Source organism: Bufo bufo, chromosome 5 (genome assembly GCF_905171765.1).
Source record: "Bufo bufo chromosome 5, aBufBuf1.1, whole genome shotgun sequence".
Lineage (NCBI taxonomy): Eukaryota > Metazoa > Chordata > Amphibia > Anura > Bufonidae > Bufo > Bufo bufo.
Window position 1 is genome coordinate 360,892,180 of NC_053393.1, and position 18,932 is coordinate 360,911,111.

Below are 18,932 nucleotides of genomic sequence, written 5' to 3' on the forward strand. Positions count from 1 at the left end.
TCATTGGTACCGTTTATGTGCTACTTATGACTTTTTGATCACTGTTATTCAATTTTTGGGGGGACAAGGTGACTAAAAATGGTGATTTGTGCATTTTTTATTTTCTTCTGTTACGGTATAGACCACACATAAAAATTATATTTAGATTTTAATAGTTCAGACATTTTGAGACGTGGTGATACCTGATTTGTTTATTTCTTTGTTTATATGTAAAATTGGGAAAGGGGGGTGATTATTTTAATTTTTTTTACTTTTGAACATATATTAGCCGCCTTAGGTGGCTGGAACTTGGGATTTTTTTATCCCTTGTGCCATTCACCTTAACAGACTCACTGCAGCAGCACACTCCATACAGCCCTCACACATTATCATGTACGTGATTATGCGTAAAGGGGTTAAAAAGACATTGTTGTACTCGCCCCTTTCTCTTGTGCCATTCTCTGCATTGCTGATCTCGTCCTGCTGATTCTGGTTCTGTAGCTGTTTGTTTACAAACAACAAAGGTAATATACCTGGAAATGTCACATGACCACTGCAGCCAATCACTGTCCTCAGCTGTCTACTGTGCATGTCATAGTATCAGTGACGTGCCAGAATACGGTTCATGACTACTGCAGCCTGCAGGCAATCACTGTCTTCAGCGGCAGACCAGTGTTAACAGTGCTATAGCATCATTTGAGTTGTATACACTCACCTAAAGAATTATTAGGAACACCTGTTCTATTTCTCATTAATGCAATTATATAGTCAACCAATCACATGGCAGTTGCTTCAATGCATTTAGGGGGGTGGTCCTGGTCAAGACAATCTCCTGAACTCCAAACTGAATGTCAGAATGGGAAAGAAAGGTGATTTAAGCAATTTTGAGCCTGGCATGGTTGTTGGTGCCAGACGGGCCGGTCTGAGTATTTCACAATCTGCTCAGTTACTGGGATTTTCACGCACAACCATTTCTAGGGCTTACAAAGAATGGTGTGAAAAGGGAAAAACATCCAGTATGCGGCAGTCCTGTGGGCAAAAATGCCTTGTGGATGCTAGAGGTCAGAGGAGAATGGGCCGACTGATTCAAGCTGATAGAAGAGCAACATTGACTGAAATAACCACTCGTTACAACCGAGGTATGCAGCAAAGCATTTGTGAAGCCACAACACGCACAACCTTGAGGCGGATGGGCTACAACAGCAGAAGACCCCACCGGGTACCACTCATATCCACTACAAATAGGAAAAAGAGACTACAATTTGCACGAGCTCACCAAAATTGGACTGTTGAAGACTGGAAAAATGTTGCCTGGTCTGATGAGTCTCGATTTCTGTTGAGACATTCAGATGGTAGAGTCCGAATTTGGCGTAAACAGAATGAGAACATGTATCCATCCTCTGATGGCTACTTCCAGCAGGATAATGCACCATGTCACAAAGCTCTAATCATTTCAAATTGGTTTCTTGAACATGACAATGAGTTCACTGTACTAAAATGGCCCCCACAGTCACCAGATCTCAACTCAATAGAGCATCTTTGGGATGTGTTGGAACGGGAGCTTCGTGCCCTGGATGTGCATCCCTCAAATCTCCATCAACTGCAAGATGCTATCCTATCAATATGGGCCAACATTTCTAAAGAATGCTATCAGCACCTTGTTGAATCAATGCCACGTAGAATTAAGGCAGTTCTGAAGGCAAAAGGGGGTCCAACACCGTATTAGTATGGTGTTCCTAATAATTCTTTAGGTGAGTGTAATTACTGTAATTTGTGAAGAGGCCTACTTATAAGGAAACATGACCTGGTTATAGCCTTTACACGATGACCTTGTTTCTTTGCAAAGGTTCACTTGTAACATTTATGTGGAAATATCTGATCATAAGTTCCTAATTACTTCTAGACCCCTAAGGATTTCCCTAATCATGAGAGTATGGACAGAATGAGTTCACATAGCATAAACAGCAGGTTTATTATTGATTTATTGCTCAATAGAAAGAAGATCTCATTGTTCATATATATATATATATATATATATATATATATATATATATGGATTTTTTCCAAGCTAGGTGCCATGCTGTTCTCTACACATTTACCCATTCATCAGCAAGCCGTAAAAGCAGCTCATTTACCAAATGTATTAAAGTATAACTGTCACTTATTAGTATTTTTATGTGTTTGGAAGTGGTTTTGTAATATACCTTATTAAGTGATTTTGTTGAGTTTTATTAAAAAACATCATCCCTTAGTAATGCTTGAAATGAACATTGCTAAGGAAAACCTGTCTTCAATGTTTAGTTATGCACTAAAAACGGCTCACTGTTACATGCAGAGAGTTACATACTCTCCTTGCTATATAATATAAATGTCCCTATGTACTCTAACATCATTTCTCCCTGTCTCGCTGCTTATTATATTGACTGTCAGCTCTCAGCACTGACAGTCTGTGTAATACTCATGGAGGCATGGAGAAACGGTTTTACAATATATAGAGACCGGTATATACATATATATATAATTAGTGCATATAAATATCGAAAAATATCCTATCAATGACTGTCCTCTGGACAACTGTCAGCAGTCTTCCCTATGATTGTGTAGCCTACCAGACTGAAGGACCATTTAAAGGCTTTAAACTTTGCAGGTATTTTGTGTTGATTAGCTGATTATAGTGCTTACTCAATATTTACTGACATACAGACTTTTAGTTTTTATTAGTTGTAAGCCATATTCCTCAACATTGAAAGAAATAAAAGCTTGAAATAGATTACTCTGTGTGTAATAAATCTATATTTATATAACTTTTTTAATTGAAGTACTGAAATAAATAGACTTTTCGATGATACTCTAATTTATTGAAATGCACTATTATATATATATATATATATATATATATATATATATATATATATATCTGTCCTTATGTACTGTAAAACAGTTTCTCCCTTTCTCCATGAGTATTACACTGACTGTCAGTGCTGAGCGCTGACAGCTCTTCTCTCTTGTACCTCCCCAGTGGCTAGTTAGGTAGTCAGTGCATTGGGGAGATAAAAAACTGATGCGGGTCATTGATCACCACTGACAGCGACAGCCAATATAATAATCAGGGAGACAAGGAGAAGTAATAATACAGCATATAGGGATATTTATATTGTTGTATATAGCAAGGAGAGTAGAGGCAGGCTCAGGATCCGTCTTCAGTGCACAGCACACGCTGAACACTGAAGATGGGTGTTCCATCTGGAACTGTTGTGCTGTGTAAAGTTCTTATAGTGTATATATAATTCTAATGCCTGACCTCCATGTTTTCAGACTGCTTTCCTATCAAATTTGGTTATATTTTTGCTATTACAATGTTTCTGCAACATTGTGTCCTTCCTAATACTTAAGGGAGATTATGACCCCCAAAAATTAGTAAGCACTAATGTGGAAAAGAAGGAATCTCATTAACTTTTTCAAAGCATCTCTACAGTGAATAGGCAGTGAGTGACGTCACATCCTTAGTCACATGGACTTTCACAGCCATTCACTAGCCTCGGCGGTGACATGTCCCCAAGTAAGCATAGGGAGAAAGCTGTCAATTAGCAGCTGAAGGGTGGGGGAGCCATAAACTCCTGAATATTGCCTCCAGAGCATACGCTCATCAGTGAGAGGACTCCAGTGCTTCAATGATAAACTGAGATTCAATAAAAACTAGTGCATATTGACAAGTAAATGACAAGTAAATGACGAAGGCATGCCGAAACGCGCGTTGGGGTAGCGCCATCCTGGGTGACATAGCACACAGTCTTTTTCTTCAGGTGAGTCTCTGTTCTTCTTTTACCTACACGCCATTTTACCCAGGCGATATACGATACCGGGTCCTACTGGGGTTTTTTACTCTCCACATTGCACTCGCAATACAAACCCTGTCTTTTGCCGTACAGGTCTATTTTTGACTGTTGACTCACCTGTGTATTAAGGTTATCACACTGTTCTTTGGTCATTGGTTGGTCATTGTACCACGTATTTTTTATCAATCCATACCTACATACTTTACAATTGACCCGTGTGCTATCCCAGGGTGGCGCTCTTTTTCTGCTCCCATTCACTTTTTAATGGCATATCATTTACTAGCATCTTTACCTATATATACAATTTTTTATATGTTACAATAAAGTATATTTTTACTTTTGGTACTATGAGCTCCGTTTTCTTGTTTTTTCGCTATTTCACTCGGGAGCTTGTACCGAGTTATAAACTACGGGTGTCCTTTGTGGTTACATTGGGTGGGCACTGTTTTCCACCTCCCTTAGGGACACCCTTGGTCTTCTTTGTTTTTCTGAAATAAAACAGCAGTCTGGTTTGAAGTTGTTTGGGAGCAGCACCTATACAAGCAGACAAACAACGCGAGTTTCTCAGCATTTACATGTTTCATTTTAAGTGTGTGTTTGTATTAAGTGTGTGACTTCAGATTAAGTGACTTGGGATTCAGAGACTTTAGGAGGGGACTACACTAAGTCAGTTGCTTTTCAGTGCACTGTTTTATTGTATTTTTTATTTCTCTTTTCTTGTGTAATCCCTATTAGTATGTGTTGCAATACTAACAACACAGTCCAGTGCACATCTTGTCAAACATATGCAGTCCTGGAACAGCTGTTTGAGGGTGCATATCTTTGTTCAACATGTGAGAAAATTGCCCTTTTGGAATAGCACATCCTGTATCTAAACAAGTGAATTTTGACGCTCAGATATGTTGGCAATGTGGAAAAGAAGTTGCCGCTCACTGAGCAGGCACCCTATGGGGTAGATCCGGGGGAGGGTGGTAGTAGTATGGAGAATCAGGAAAGTGAGGTTGCTAGCTGGGTGACAGTTAGAAAGCAGGGTAGAGGGAAGAGTGCAAGGGAGGCTAGCCCTGATCTGGCACACCCCAACAAGTTTGCAAGGTTGGCAGATGAGGGGGATGTCAGTTCAGGGATAGCACTGCTGTAGCAAGACACCTCCTCTGCCAGTCAGTAGTATGTCAGCTCCAGAAACAAGGGGACCAAGAGAGCAGGGCAGGCCAGACAGGTGCTGTAGTGGGAGACTCAGTTATTAGGGGTACAGATAGGGCAATCTGTCACAAAGATCGGGATCGTCAAACAGTGTGTTGTATTCCTGGCGCTCAAGTGCAACATATCGCAGATCGGGTTGCTAAATTACTGGAGGGAACTGGTAAAGATCCAGCGGTCATGACCAATATTGGAACCAATGACAGAGTTAGAGATAGGTGAAAAGTAATTAAAAATTATTTTAGGGGTTTAGGTCACAAGCTCTGGGCAAGGACCTCAAAGGTAGTGTTTTCCGATATACTACCTATACCACGAGACACACAAGAAAGGTTGCGGGAGATTAGGGAGGTTAATAAGTGGCTCAAGAACTGGTATAGGAAGGAGGGGTTTGAGTTCCTGGAGATACAGGCTCTATCATAGGGATGGGCTGTACCTCAATGGGGAAGGTGCAGCTGTTTTGAAGGAAAAGATGGCTAGAAGGTAGGAGGAGGGCTTAAACTAGGGACTGGGGAGGAGGGTAATTACATTATAGGAGGGAGAAAGAGACCTGGAAGGAGGGACTAGAACAGTTCATAAGGAAAGGTGTAGATTAAAAAAACATAGAAAGACCTCTTAAAGGGGTTCTACAGTTTGTTTAAACTGATGATCTATTCTCTGGATAGATCAGTTGATACTAGTCATGACATTGCTGGGCCTGCGGTAAACAGTGAGAAGGCCGCGGCGCTCCTGGAGCGCTGCTGCCTTCTCAAACAGCTGATGATCTATCCAGAGGACAGATCATCAGTTTAAACAAACTGCAGAACCCCTTTAATTGTATGTACACTAATGCCAGATGCCTGACCAATAAAACTGTCGAACTGGAAGTATTAATGTATGAGGAGGGCTATGACATAGTGGGAATAATTAATACATGGCGGGATGATAGCTATGACTGGGTGGTTAACGTACAGGATTACAGTCAAAACCAGAGAGAGGGAGAGGGGGAGGGGTTTGCCTTTATGTAAAGTACTGTCTAAAGCCCCCACTCCAGGAAGATATAAGTGAGGAAAATGAACATGTGGGTCACTGTGGGTAGAAATACATGGGGGCAAAAACAATAATAAAACACTGTTAGGAGTTTGTTGTAAACCTAATACGTAAACCTAAACATGCTAATATAGCAGAGTCCACAGAATATCTACTACTAAAAGAAATGGATGAGGTGGAAAATCATAATGAGGGCATTATTATGGGGGACTTCAACTACCCAGATATAGACTGGGTATAAACTGAAAGCTTTAGATCTCATAAAGGAAACAGGTTCTGGGCAATAACCGAAGACAAAACCTTTCCCAACTGATTCAGGACCTAACTAAAGGGACAGCTATACTGGACTTAGTACTAACCAATAGACCTGGCAGAGCAACAGATGTGCAGGTTGGACACCTGGAAAATAGTGACCATAAAATAATAACCTTCCAATTGTCATTCAAAAAAGTGTTTTTTTCAGGGAAGCACAAAAATACCAAAATTCAAAAAAGCTAAAATTGACTAGCTAAGAGAGGCCATTGGCCTCACTAACTGGGACAATGTCCTAAAAAATAAAAATGCAGCTACAAAATGGGATGTTTTTAAAACCATCCTAAACTCCAATTGTGAAAGGTACATACCTTATGGGAATAAAAGAGTGAGGAACAAGAAAAACCAATTAAATGTGCCCCGTCTGACCCAGGAAGAAGTGCAGCAGCACCTTTAAAAGATTAAAATAGACAAATCGCCAGGACCAGATGGTATACACTCTCATATCCTAAGAGAATGAAGTAATGTCATAGCCAGACCCTTATTTCTGATATTTAATGACTCTATGCTGACAGGGAATGTTCCACAGGATTGGCGCTTAGCAAATGTGGTGCCAATATTCAAAAGAGTGGGTCAAAAACAGAGCCCGGAAAACTATAGGCCAGTACAGTCTAACATCTGTCGTGGGTAAACTGTTTGAAGATTTTCTAAGAAATACTATCTTGGAGTACCTCAATACAAATAAGCAAATAACACCGAATCAGCATTGCTTCATGAGGGATCGGTCATGTCAAACTAATTTAATCAGTTTCTATGAGGTGGTAGGTTCTAGACTTGACAGCGGTGAATCAATGGATGTCGTATATCTTGACTTCTACAAAGCATTTGACACCGGACCACATAAAAGGTTAGTATATAAAATTAGAATGCTTGGACTGGGGGAAAATGTCTGTATGTGGCTCAGTGATAAAAAAAAAAAAAGAGGGTGGTTATTAATGGTACACACTCAGATTGGGTCACTGTCACTAGTGGAGTACCTGAGGGGTCAGTATTCTATTCAATATATTTATTAATCATCTTGTAGAAGGCTTGCATAGTAAAATATAAATTTTTGCAGATGACACTAAATTGCATATAGTAATTAACACGGAAGAGGACAGTATACTGCTACAGAGGTATCTGGATAGATTGGAGGCTTGGGCAGAGAAGTGGCAGATGAGGTTTAACACTGACAAATGTAAGGTTATGCACATGGGAAGGAACAATGCAAGTTACTCATACATAATAAATGGTAAAACACTGGGTAACACTCACATGGAAAAGGACCTAGGAATTTTAGTGAACAGCAAACTAAGCAGTAAAAACCAGTGTCAGGCAGCTGCTGCCAAGGCCAATAAGATAATGGGTTGCATCAAAAGGGGCATAGATGCACGTGATGAGAACATAGTCCTACCACTTTACAAATCACTAGTCAGACCACACATGGAGTACTGTGTACAGTTCTGGTCTCCTGTGAACAAGGCAGACATAGCAGAGCTGGAGAGGGTTCAGAGAAGAGCAACTAAAGTAATAACTGGAATGGGGACTACAGTACCCTCAAAGATTATCAAAATTAGGGTTATTTAGTTTAGAAAAAAGATGAGTGAGGTGAGATCTAATAACTATGTATAAATATATCAGGGGTCAGTACAGAGATCTCTCCCATCATCTATTTATCCTCGTGACTGTGACGAGTGGACATCCTCTGCGTCTGGAGGAAAGAAGGTTTGTACACAAACATAGAAGAGGATTCTTTACGGTAAGAGCAGTGAGACTATGGAACTCTCTGCCTGAGGAGATGGTGATGGTGAATTAACTAAAGGAATTCAAGAGGGGCCTGGATGTATTTCTGGAGTGTAATAATATTACAGGCTATAGCTACTTAGAGAGGGGTCGTTGAACCAGGGAGTTATTCTGATTGCCTGATTGGAGTCAGGAAGACATTGTTTCCCCTAAAATAAGGAACATTGGCTTCTACCTTTTTTTTTTGCCTTCTTCTGAATCAACTTGCAGGATAACAGGCTGAACTGGATGAACAGATGTCTTTTTTTAGCCTTATAAACTATGTTACTATATATGTTACTCTGCAAAGAACAGCAAATGGATAATCCTTGTATCATGTACTGCCCACTTTTGCACTGTACTATATATAACATCAGTTTGTACCTGGACTTTACCTGTAAGGCTACTTTCACACTAGCGTTTTTGCTGGATCCGGCAGGGTTCAGCAAAAACGCTTCCTGATAATACATCCATCTGCATCCATTATGAATGGATCCGGTTGTATTATCTTTAACATAGCCAAGACGGATCTGTCATGAACTCCATTGAAAGTCAATGGGGGACGGATCTGTTTTCTATTGCGTTGGAGAAAACGGATCCGTCCCCATTGACTTGCATTGTAGGTCATGACGGATCCGTTTGGCTCCACATCCCAGGACAGAACGGAATGCATTCTGGTGCACTCCGTCCTGTTCATTTACGTTTTATCCCTATTGACAATAAATGGGAACAAAAACGGAAGCGTTTTTTTCCAGTATTGAGACCCTATGATGGATCTCAATCCGGAAAATATTACCGCTGGTGTGAAAGTAGCCTAAGGCATGTGTTTATAAGCCTGTGTACTATAATGCTATCATACATATTGCCATTATACCCCTTTTTAAAACTTTTATGTCTAAATAAATCAGCCTGTTGGTTGTGATTTTTTTAAACTCCGCTTTTTTCAGAAGGCCCCCTAGAAGTGAATGCAGAGTGTCACACATGTACAGCCACCTCCCCATTAACATTGGCATAAAACGGGGCTCGTTCTCGAGATGCTGGCCCCTGAGGACATTTATGGCATAATATATACTGTATTACCCTTTAATACTATTACCCTCACCTTAGAAATCTCCTCAAGTATCCACCTAAGGAATAACTTTATAAACAACTGATACACAAAGCCTCCCCAGTGTCAGCATTTTGTTCATTTAAAGGGAATCTGTCATCCCGATTATGGACTATTTTATACAGTAATACATGCGTTTAAAGTCGGGGTGACAGATTTGTAGTCAAGTTTAAATACCTAGAATACAGTTCTTAGCATTTCTAAAATTGGGTCATGCCTTTCTGGCACAGTTTGATTCCCTGCAGATTCCAGTGGAGTTCTCCATTGTACAACTTGCTGAAGTCTCAATCTAGGAAAGCTCCAGTATTCTTTTTTAATGCATGTAAAAAAATGGTTAACTGCCTGTTGACTATATACATCCAGGCGGTCTGCATTTAACTGTGCAAGGATCATGGAGCTGTGGGAGTTGGGAGGCCGCTGTCATTTTTTTACCGTCCCTGCCTTCACCATCGCTGTGCTGTATATACAGATCAGGAAGCGGCCATGCCACTTACTGCTTCAGTCCTAGCATGATGCTGAGTAAGGGGGGGGGGGGGGGCGGTGACTCCCAAAACGTTGCATGGGGTGGGAGGAGGTTAGGATGATGCTAGACTCAGCATCCCACATGATCTGGTAAATGATGTACATTGAAACCTGCATGACAATAAAATAAATGTGGAAGGTGGTTCACACCCAAGGATGGGAGCTGATATGACCTGTTCACACCCAAGTATCCACTGGGAGCTGATATGAACTGTTTACACCTAAGAATCCACTGGGAGCTGATATGACCTGTTCACACCCAAGTATCCACTGGGAGCTGATATGAACTGTTTACACCCAAGAATCCACTGGGAGCTGATATGACCTGTTTACCTGTTTACACCCAAGGATCCACTGGGAGCTGATATGAACTGTTTACACCCAAGGATCCACTGGGAGCTGATATGAACTGTTCACACCCAAGGATCCACTGAGAGCTGATATGAACTGTTTACACCCAAGGATCCACTGGGAGCTGATATGAACTGTTTACACCCAAGGATCCACTGGGAGCTGATATGAACTGTTCACACCAAGGATCCACTGGGAGCTGATATGAACTGTTTACACCCAAGGATCCACTGGGAGCTGATATGAACTGTTCACACCTAAGGATCCACTGGGAGCTGATATGACCTGTTTACACCCAAGGATCCACTGGGAGCTGATATGAACTGTTTACACCCAAGGATCCACTGGGAGCTGATATGAACTGTTGCCAGCGAGTCTGTACTGTTGAATTGACTGCGCCATTTGGAGTGAAACTCCGTTCAGACATGGCAGTGACAGTTTAATCAGTGATCTAGAAATCTGAGACAGGGTGCCATGTATCCATATTTCTATTGCTATTATATTATTTGAAGATCACCTTACCTATTTCTATGTATATTATATTATCATGCATTTTATATTATATGTACTCACATCCTAGGTATATATAGACAGGAGCCCCATAGATAAATCAAAACTAGGTCTACTTTCTAGAGATGGTTCTTCTGACAAGGTCCTGTCTAATACAAGACCTGTTTATCCAGAGATGCCTTTAGCAGAAGAATTTGGAATTGATCCCCCCCCCCACAAGCACACACATACATACATACACACATACACACATCTTCACTGACCCCATAGTAGCAACATGACCTATTTATGTGCCTGTCTCGCCACTGGTTCCCATAGCGATTATTGATTGCAGACCACTGATTTATGGTTTTCAGCTAGGACAATACATTGCATCAAATCAGCATTGCTGTCTTTCCACCACAAAGTAGGCTACTTGATGAATACATAGAAATGATGTAGTGACACAGACATTCCTTTCCTACAGATTCATTTATTCCTTTTCTTATTTTCTCTGGCAGGTGTGTGTGTAACATAGATTGCAGCGGACATAATTTTAATCCTGTCTGTGCCTCTGATGGAAACTCGTATTCCAATCCATGTATGGTGAGAGAGGCGTCATGCATCAAGCAGGAGCAGATTGATGTGAAACACCTAGGAAGCTGTACAGGTACAAAATACTCTGTATATAGCTTTACAATATAGAAGATGTCTTCCCAGGCTCCGACAATCCACACTTAGTCTCTGATGTTGCATATTGCCCGTTTTTACCTATTCTTTATTTTATGGAATATTGATTAGATATAACATAGATGTCTATCCGTATGTCAGCCGTTTACTGTAATGTAAAGTTATAACACCTATACAGCCACTTCTTTTCCAGGAACCCACATTAATGGCTTAGTGGAGGTTTCAAAAACACATTTACGGCCTATCTAGTCAGTAGGCTATAATCTGTGTGAGGGGAAAACTCCTTTTTTATGATCAATATTTATTTAACGACATAATACAGATTTTTACCTATTAATCAATGAGCCATACAGCGTTTTACTATAGATCAGAAAAGAAAGCAGCCAGCACTCCGTGTGTATACTGAGCGGTGCGCGCGTCCAGGGTCGGCGTCCCATAAATCCAAAAGCAAAGAAGACCGGCACTCGCTGTATTGGATGCGATTCTTATCCTTTTAATGTGCACATGGAGGTACAAAATTGCTGCGTTTCGACTCAAACACGAAGACTCGTGTTTGAGTCGAAACACGTTCCTCCATGTGCACATTAAAAGGATAAGAATCGCATCCAATACAGTGAGTGCCGGTCTTCTTTGCTTTTACTATTAGATCAATCATCCCTAACAAATAGGGGCGAATATCTACCTGTAGTACAACATACATTATAATCCATATGAATCCTGTTCCTCTGTAAGGTGCGGTATGAGGCTATAGAAGGCTATGTCCTCCATATAAGGGGTCTGTACAACACTAGTAATAAGGCCATGTTTGTGCAATTGGAAGTGTTATATTATTTGTGGTCCATGGTACTTTAGTATGGAGAGATCCTAGTATAATAGATTTCTCACAGGGTTTAGCTTTATATCTACTTTTTCTTTTCAGTCACAGATGACACCAATCCAGTTGGAAAGAAAGATGACGGCTTACAGTACCGCCCCGAGGTGAAAGGTAGGTCCCCTCTAGCCTGGTATTTCCAAAGACACCATCATGACACTGCTCACTTTCCTCTCTCTGCTTATTTCTGAAATCAGAACTCACCATTAGCCTGCCTGAGATGATCCGAATGTAAATGTTAGGTTCACAGCAGGTTGTTGCTGCAGAATTCTGCTATTTTATGATCCACATTCATTTTACTGGACAAAGGATATTTGTAGCTCAGTAGTCAGCCATGCGTCAGGCTGTCACAGAGCTGCAATTACTTCTGAAATATATATATATATATTTATATATATCGAGAGTCATGTTTTGGAATACAGAAGACCAGAATAAAATACTATGAACTGAAAACGAATGCCATTCCACCACCTATAGGTAAAGCTCTCTTACATGAAAGGTAATGGCAGACATAAACATGAAGCTAATTAGACCGGGAGAGTTTAGTTTAATTAGCATATGGCAGATCTGTAAAATTGATGGGGTAATGTATAGAATATAAACTCACATTGTATAAAGAAAGCTTCTGTCCTCTCCCTTTTCTTCCGCATTTCTTCAGATTTTTATGAGAGTGATTTAGCATGTTAGATCACTCAGTTATATATATATATATATATATATATATATATATACATAGAGAGAGAGGCGGCTTAACAATCAGCTCTGGTTCTTTGTTAACTTACAAGAGACCAAGAAGAATAGTTAATAATCCGGTTTTGTAAATGCCGTGCCCTCTAAGGACAACGAAAAGAGAGCAGTTATTTTATGTTGCCTGTAGCTATGACAATAGACATCTTGTCTGCTGTATTCATTCTATTCTATTTGTCCCTATACAATAAGTACAGTCCCTACTACATTAATATCAGAATCTTTTCATGCGATTAGAGAGAGATTATTATCTTCCCCTTTGATCAGTAACTTGTTGTTGAGAAAGATTGTAAGTACATTGCAGATTTACTAATCCTAAAGCTGGAGTAAGCTTAGACAGGCACCAGATTTATCACAGGGGCTCAGGCTGGATGATACACACTTTTCTCTATACCAGTTATTGGTTGGCTTACTTTGAGACAGATTTTTATGCTGAAATTCTGGCACAATTTTTGGCACAAAATGGCACATCTTAGGCCCGCCTCTTTCCCCACAAAGTCCCTTTGCCTTTCTGATTAGCCCCGTTCCTTGTCAGGCATGTGGGAAACCCTAGATTAGGTGCCACTTTTTAGACAGATTTATGGCGCAGACATAAATGTGAGCCATTGTAATACTTATTTTCTACTGATTCTGAGCTACAGTATGTTGACTATTTTTACAATTTTGCATGCTTCACTACTGAAATCTCCCAGGTTTTAACATGGATGACTATGAGTGACATATGCTACTGTATGCCTGTACAGCAGCATACCTCTTTTGTCTTCTTTTGGAGGTTTACGTTGGGAAACCTTGTCGATATAAACCTTCAATACTTGAATGCAATGTGAACAGAGCCTAGGAAACTTTTTATTTTTTTCATTTTAAACTTTTACATTTTAAACTTGGCTTATTCAGAAGTATGTGCTTCAACAAGCTCACGACTCTCAATATAACCATCTTATTATACAGTTTCCCTATTTGTAACCTTTTTTTTTGTTAGATTCTAGTGACCAAAGGGAAGATGACTACATGGGGAATTATATGCCATGTTCAGAAAACTATAATGGATATTGTGTGCATGGAACATGCGAATTAAGTTATCCTACACAGAAAGCATCATGCCGGTAAGTTACAGCAAAAATACTTTATATATAGAATAGAATTTTTAAGATTTGTGCCATTTATTGGATATTTCCTCTGGCTGTGATGAAGATCTAACTGTATTTGACTCTGTTAGGTACAGGTTTTTTTTGCACCACCTTTTAGCTGCGCCACAATATGTGGATGTATTTACAATAGCGCAATAAATTTTAAGTATAAACTAATAATAGTTTCCTTTTTTGCTTTTTTTGTCCTGATCTCCGATCCTTCTGTAGATGTATGTAAACAATGGTGAGATTTACTAAGCTATTAATACTGGCTCAGTAAACTTACATATACGCCTTACACCACATGATGTGTTTTAGACACGTTTTGTACCTCACTAGAGGCGTGACTAACAGGGAAAAGTGGCGTGGTTTCGCTGACAGAGGTGTGGTTTAAACTACAACAATCTGGATCAAAATTTTGGTGCAAAGTAAGTCAACCAATGGGTGGTATAAGATTAAACAAAAGTGTCTAGTATGAGCCCATGTGATAGATCTTGGGTTGAACTCCTGCCCTTGTCCACAGTAAGTTTACTTTAAAAACAAGATTTAATAACCTGTTCACTGCAAGACAGCCTGTATCTGACCACCCCTCCTAAAGAAAATCTGACAAGGGTGTCAATATTTAAAGTGGTTTTTAAAACTGTGTAATTCTGGCCTATAGCAAATACAAAATTCAGATTTCAGTGTAACAGTAATCAAAGGACTGGGATTGATCGCTATGAACACCAGTGATACTTTATATGCTGAAGACCAATTTGTTGCATTGTGGAGAAGCCAGTGCAGGGATTTGTTCAGTGCTATCAATGAGTAAAAACTATAGAAGCCCTTTAAATATATTTAGTCTACTAATATATGATATATCTAAAAGTACTTTCAGACAGTTCTCTTTCTCTTTGTCGAGTAAGCTTCATACCTGGAAGAGCCAATTCCTTTTTTCTGTTTTCTATTTTGACATAAATGTTTTTAAGGGAAGAAGACAGCGTCCATTGTTTCTCTTGAACAATCATGTCTATACTGAAGTCCTTTATTTACACATAGCACTGGCGTGATCTGGGCACTCTGAGCACAGCCGTCTTCATGCACCAGTGCTTCCTCCTCCACGCTCCTTGCTTGAATGTCTAGTTCAGGTTTCATGGTTGTCAGGTTTTGATGTCTGTACCTGCAACTATGGATTTTAAAGGGAATAATGTGCATTGGCAGCTTCTTTTGAAGTAAAGGCTGCTCACATCTAACTCACTCAGAATAGTCCATCATTGTAAGGAAAAGCTGCATCAGATGTGGAGGTTGGATTTATAAAGAAAAGAAGTGCATTCAAATTACTGTAGTGAGGGATGGATAAAGAACATGAGAGAGAGGTCATGTCATTCTTGAAGTCAGGCAATAGATATTTCACAGGTGCACTAGTAAAATAATAGTTTTAGTCAGTGGTGTGCCTAAGGTATTTGACACCTGGGCTGGTATATTCTCTGGCACCACCCCCACCCCCACAATGAAGTGAATGGGGCTCAGCTGCAATACCAAGCACAGCCTCTATCAAATGGACACCGCTGTGTTTGGTGAGCAGAGAGAAGGCAAGAAAAATTAAAATCCTTCCCCCGACTGTTAAAGAGATATTTGGGTGGATGTTACATACATCGCTATGAAACATACAGAATACAGTACCCCATACCTCTTACATCCAATGACATCTCATCGGAGGTAGACATTCTCTTTCCTCATCTTCACCATTTGGAGATCAGACCGCCTTGATAACTTCTCTCACTTGTGTCTTGTCTCTGCAGAGTTTACTACACAGACATCTTAGATTCCTCATTTTTCTATCATCTTTACCCCTCCGGATGCCCCAACATTGTCATCCTGCTTCTTCTTTCAATACTGTGCCCGCTGTGCTTCCCAATGCCCTAAATACTATACTGCAGAAACAAAAGTGTCATACAGATAGTATAATATTAATAATGCTCCCTTGTAGAAATAAGGCCACCTATAGTTCCCCAGCAGTAATAAATCCACCCTATAGAGCCCCCCAGTAGTAATAAGGCCCCTATGTAAGGCATCCCTATAGTGCCCACAGTAGTAATAGAGCTCCCTATAGTGTATCCACTTATACTGTCTCCAGTTATAATTCCCCCTGTAGTAGTCCCAGTATTGATAAAGCACCGCTGCAGTGCCCCCTGTAGTTATAAGGATCCCCTTTAGTGCCTATGTATTATAATGCTTCCTGTAGTGCCCATATGTATAATGCCCCTTCTATATTGAAAACATATACTGTATAACGCCCCCCTCTATATTGGTAGTGTTATATATAATGTCTCCCTCTGTATTATTAGAGTATATAAAATGGCCACCCTTGTATTATTAGTATATATAATGCCTACCTCTGTATTAATATATATGGTGGCTTCCTCTGTATTATTAGAATATATAATGACCCTCTCTATATTACTAGTATATATTATTCCTCCTTTGTTGTATTTGTAATGTTCTCCCACACCCCCATAGTGCTTCCCAGTACGTACAGCATTAGCATGCATAAAAAAATAAAAAATACTAACCTGTGTTCCACTCTCCATTGCCATCTCTGTCCTGAGTTCTGCAGTCTTGTGAAATGTGATAGGGAACACATCACTGTGCCCTCCTGCGCTATGTCTTGAGACACAGTGCAGGAGGTCACGGTGATGTCATCACGATCTCCTGCCTTATAGGATTCAGGCCTACTGCCCTGAGGCCTACGAGTCTGAATGGCAGGGACTGGAGCCAGAGGCTCCCCTCCCATGCTGTGAACTGTCACCTTCCCTCCACAAACACACACAGTCTGGTGGCCGGCCCAGCACCCCTTGTTATAGTTGGCACCCATGGTAGAACGTGCCCCCTTCCTTGGCATGGCAGGTTTTTTGTTTAATAATTGAATGTTGTACCCTAATATATTAGAAGGTTAGATAATGTCTAGGGCTTAGTTATTTAAGAGCTCTTTAAAAATTCCATGAGAACCCCTTTAAGGTGGAAATTGAAAAATGTTTTCTAGCAATAAAGCTGCTGACACATTTCCATTTCGCATCTTGTTTAATCTCTTAATCTTATCTTGGAAAACTAGCTCTGTATGATATTGTCATTTTAATATAAGTCTCTAAAATAGATGTAGTTGAATGCCGTTAGCAAAAGAGATGCCTGCCGGGCAAAATATCTCAGACCTGCTAAGCCTTAAATTTTATTTCTACTGGGGCTTTAATGATTAAGATGTGGAAAAAAGACATTTAATACACAGATGAAATATCCATATAAATATACCGGTAATAACACTGGCAGTGGGCATCAATAATTCAGCGTATACTGTTTCCAATAGACATACACTTGAAATAAACATGAGCTTGGTTCAATTACAGTTTTTTGTCTTCCACTTCAGGTTATTGGTTTACCAAAATCATTCCATCCTTAATGAAGTAATGATTTATATAAAATGATAAAATAAATATGCTCATAGATAGATAGATAGATTAGATGATATATTGATTTAAATAGATAAGGATTCTCTAAAGACTGCATTTAGTGTACTTGAGAAAATGTGTACTTGACAATGGGCCTTTATCATCATGAGACCTTGGGACACATACAGTACTTCTATGGATAGTACAGTATGTGCCATACTATACATAACTCATGTAAGGCTTGTTATCAATCTGACTTATACTAGATTTTGTACCCTTTGCTTTACACAACATCCCTACCACAATAGGTGTAAAGTAATTTTTACTGTGACACTAACAATAATGATGACAAAAAAAACAAGAACTTAATGTGCCTAGATATTGAGCTCCTGAAAGTCAATGCTTTGTGGAGCCATCTTTTGCTGCAATTACAGATGCAAGTCTCTTGGGATATGTCTAGCTTGGCACATCTAGACACTGGGATTTTTGCCCAATCTTCCAGGCAAAATTGCTCCAGCTCACTTAATTTACATGGGTTTCATTGGTGTACAGTATATTCAAGTCATGCCACAGATTTTCTGTTGGATTGAGGTCTCGATTTTGACTAGGCCATTTTAACACATTTAAATGTGAGAGAAAATATACTTTTAATTCATATGAAAATGAGCAGTTAAGTACCACCATGGCCCGACTGCCAAACCACTCCAATGTAGCTTTAGCAGTATATTTAGGCCCATTGTCCGGCTAGAAGGTGAACCTCCATCGTAGTCTCAAATCTTTGGCTGACTAATCAGGACTTTCCTCAAGAATAGCCCTGTATTTATTGCGATCCATCTTTTCTTTCATCCTGACCAGTTTTCCAGTCCTGTACTGATAAAAAAAACATCCCACAGCCTGAAGCTTCACTGTGGGAATGGTATTTTGGGGTGAAGGGAAATGTTTGGTTTGAGCCATACATAGTATTTCCCATTGCCATAGCATTGTTTTTCTTTAAACTACTTTTTTTGTTGGCCACTCTTCTACAAAACACTACTCTGTAAAGTGAATGGCTGAGAGTGGTCCCTTTGAATGAATACTGTGGATACTTCCACCCCCGCTGTGGATCTTTGGAACTTTTGCAGTGTTATTGTGGTGTTGAATCTATGATTAATGCCATTGTTGTCCTGTCTGGAGTTTTGGTGGACATCCTTCTCTTGTCAGCTTGTAGTTGTGCCCTGTTCTTTTCATTTTGTTATAATGAATTTAATGGTGCTCTGTGGGATGTTCAAAGTTTGGGATTTTTGTTTGTAAACCCAGTCATGGTCCATATACTACACAGTTTAGCCTTTAACCTGTTTGGAGAGCTCTTTGGTATACTGCTTGATTAGTAATTTTGTAGACTCGGGGGCCTTTTAGAGTATTTATCTCACATCATGTGACAGATCACTTATTGCACACAAGGGGACATTATTCAGCTAATTATGTGATTTCTGAAGTTATTTGGCTGGAGTAGGC

The 18,932-nt window shown here is 39.9% G+C and overlaps 1 protein-coding gene across 1 annotated transcript in view; it reads left to right on the forward strand.

Annotated features, from left to right (window-relative positions):
- TMEFF1 (transmembrane protein with EGF like and two follistatin like domains 1) overlaps nucleotides 1–18,932 on the forward strand; it is a 275,685-nt gene that overhangs the window by 251,849 nt on the left and 4,904 nt on the right. Inside the window, exons 6-8 of the mRNA XM_040433077.1 lie at nucleotides 11,103–11,251; nucleotides 12,191–12,256; nucleotides 13,869–13,992. Of these exons, the coding sequence (XP_040289011.1) occupies nucleotides 11,103–11,251; nucleotides 12,191–12,256; nucleotides 13,869–13,992 (339 nt within the window). The remainder of the gene's footprint in view (nucleotides 1–11,102; nucleotides 11,252–12,190; nucleotides 12,257–13,868; nucleotides 13,993–18,932) is intronic.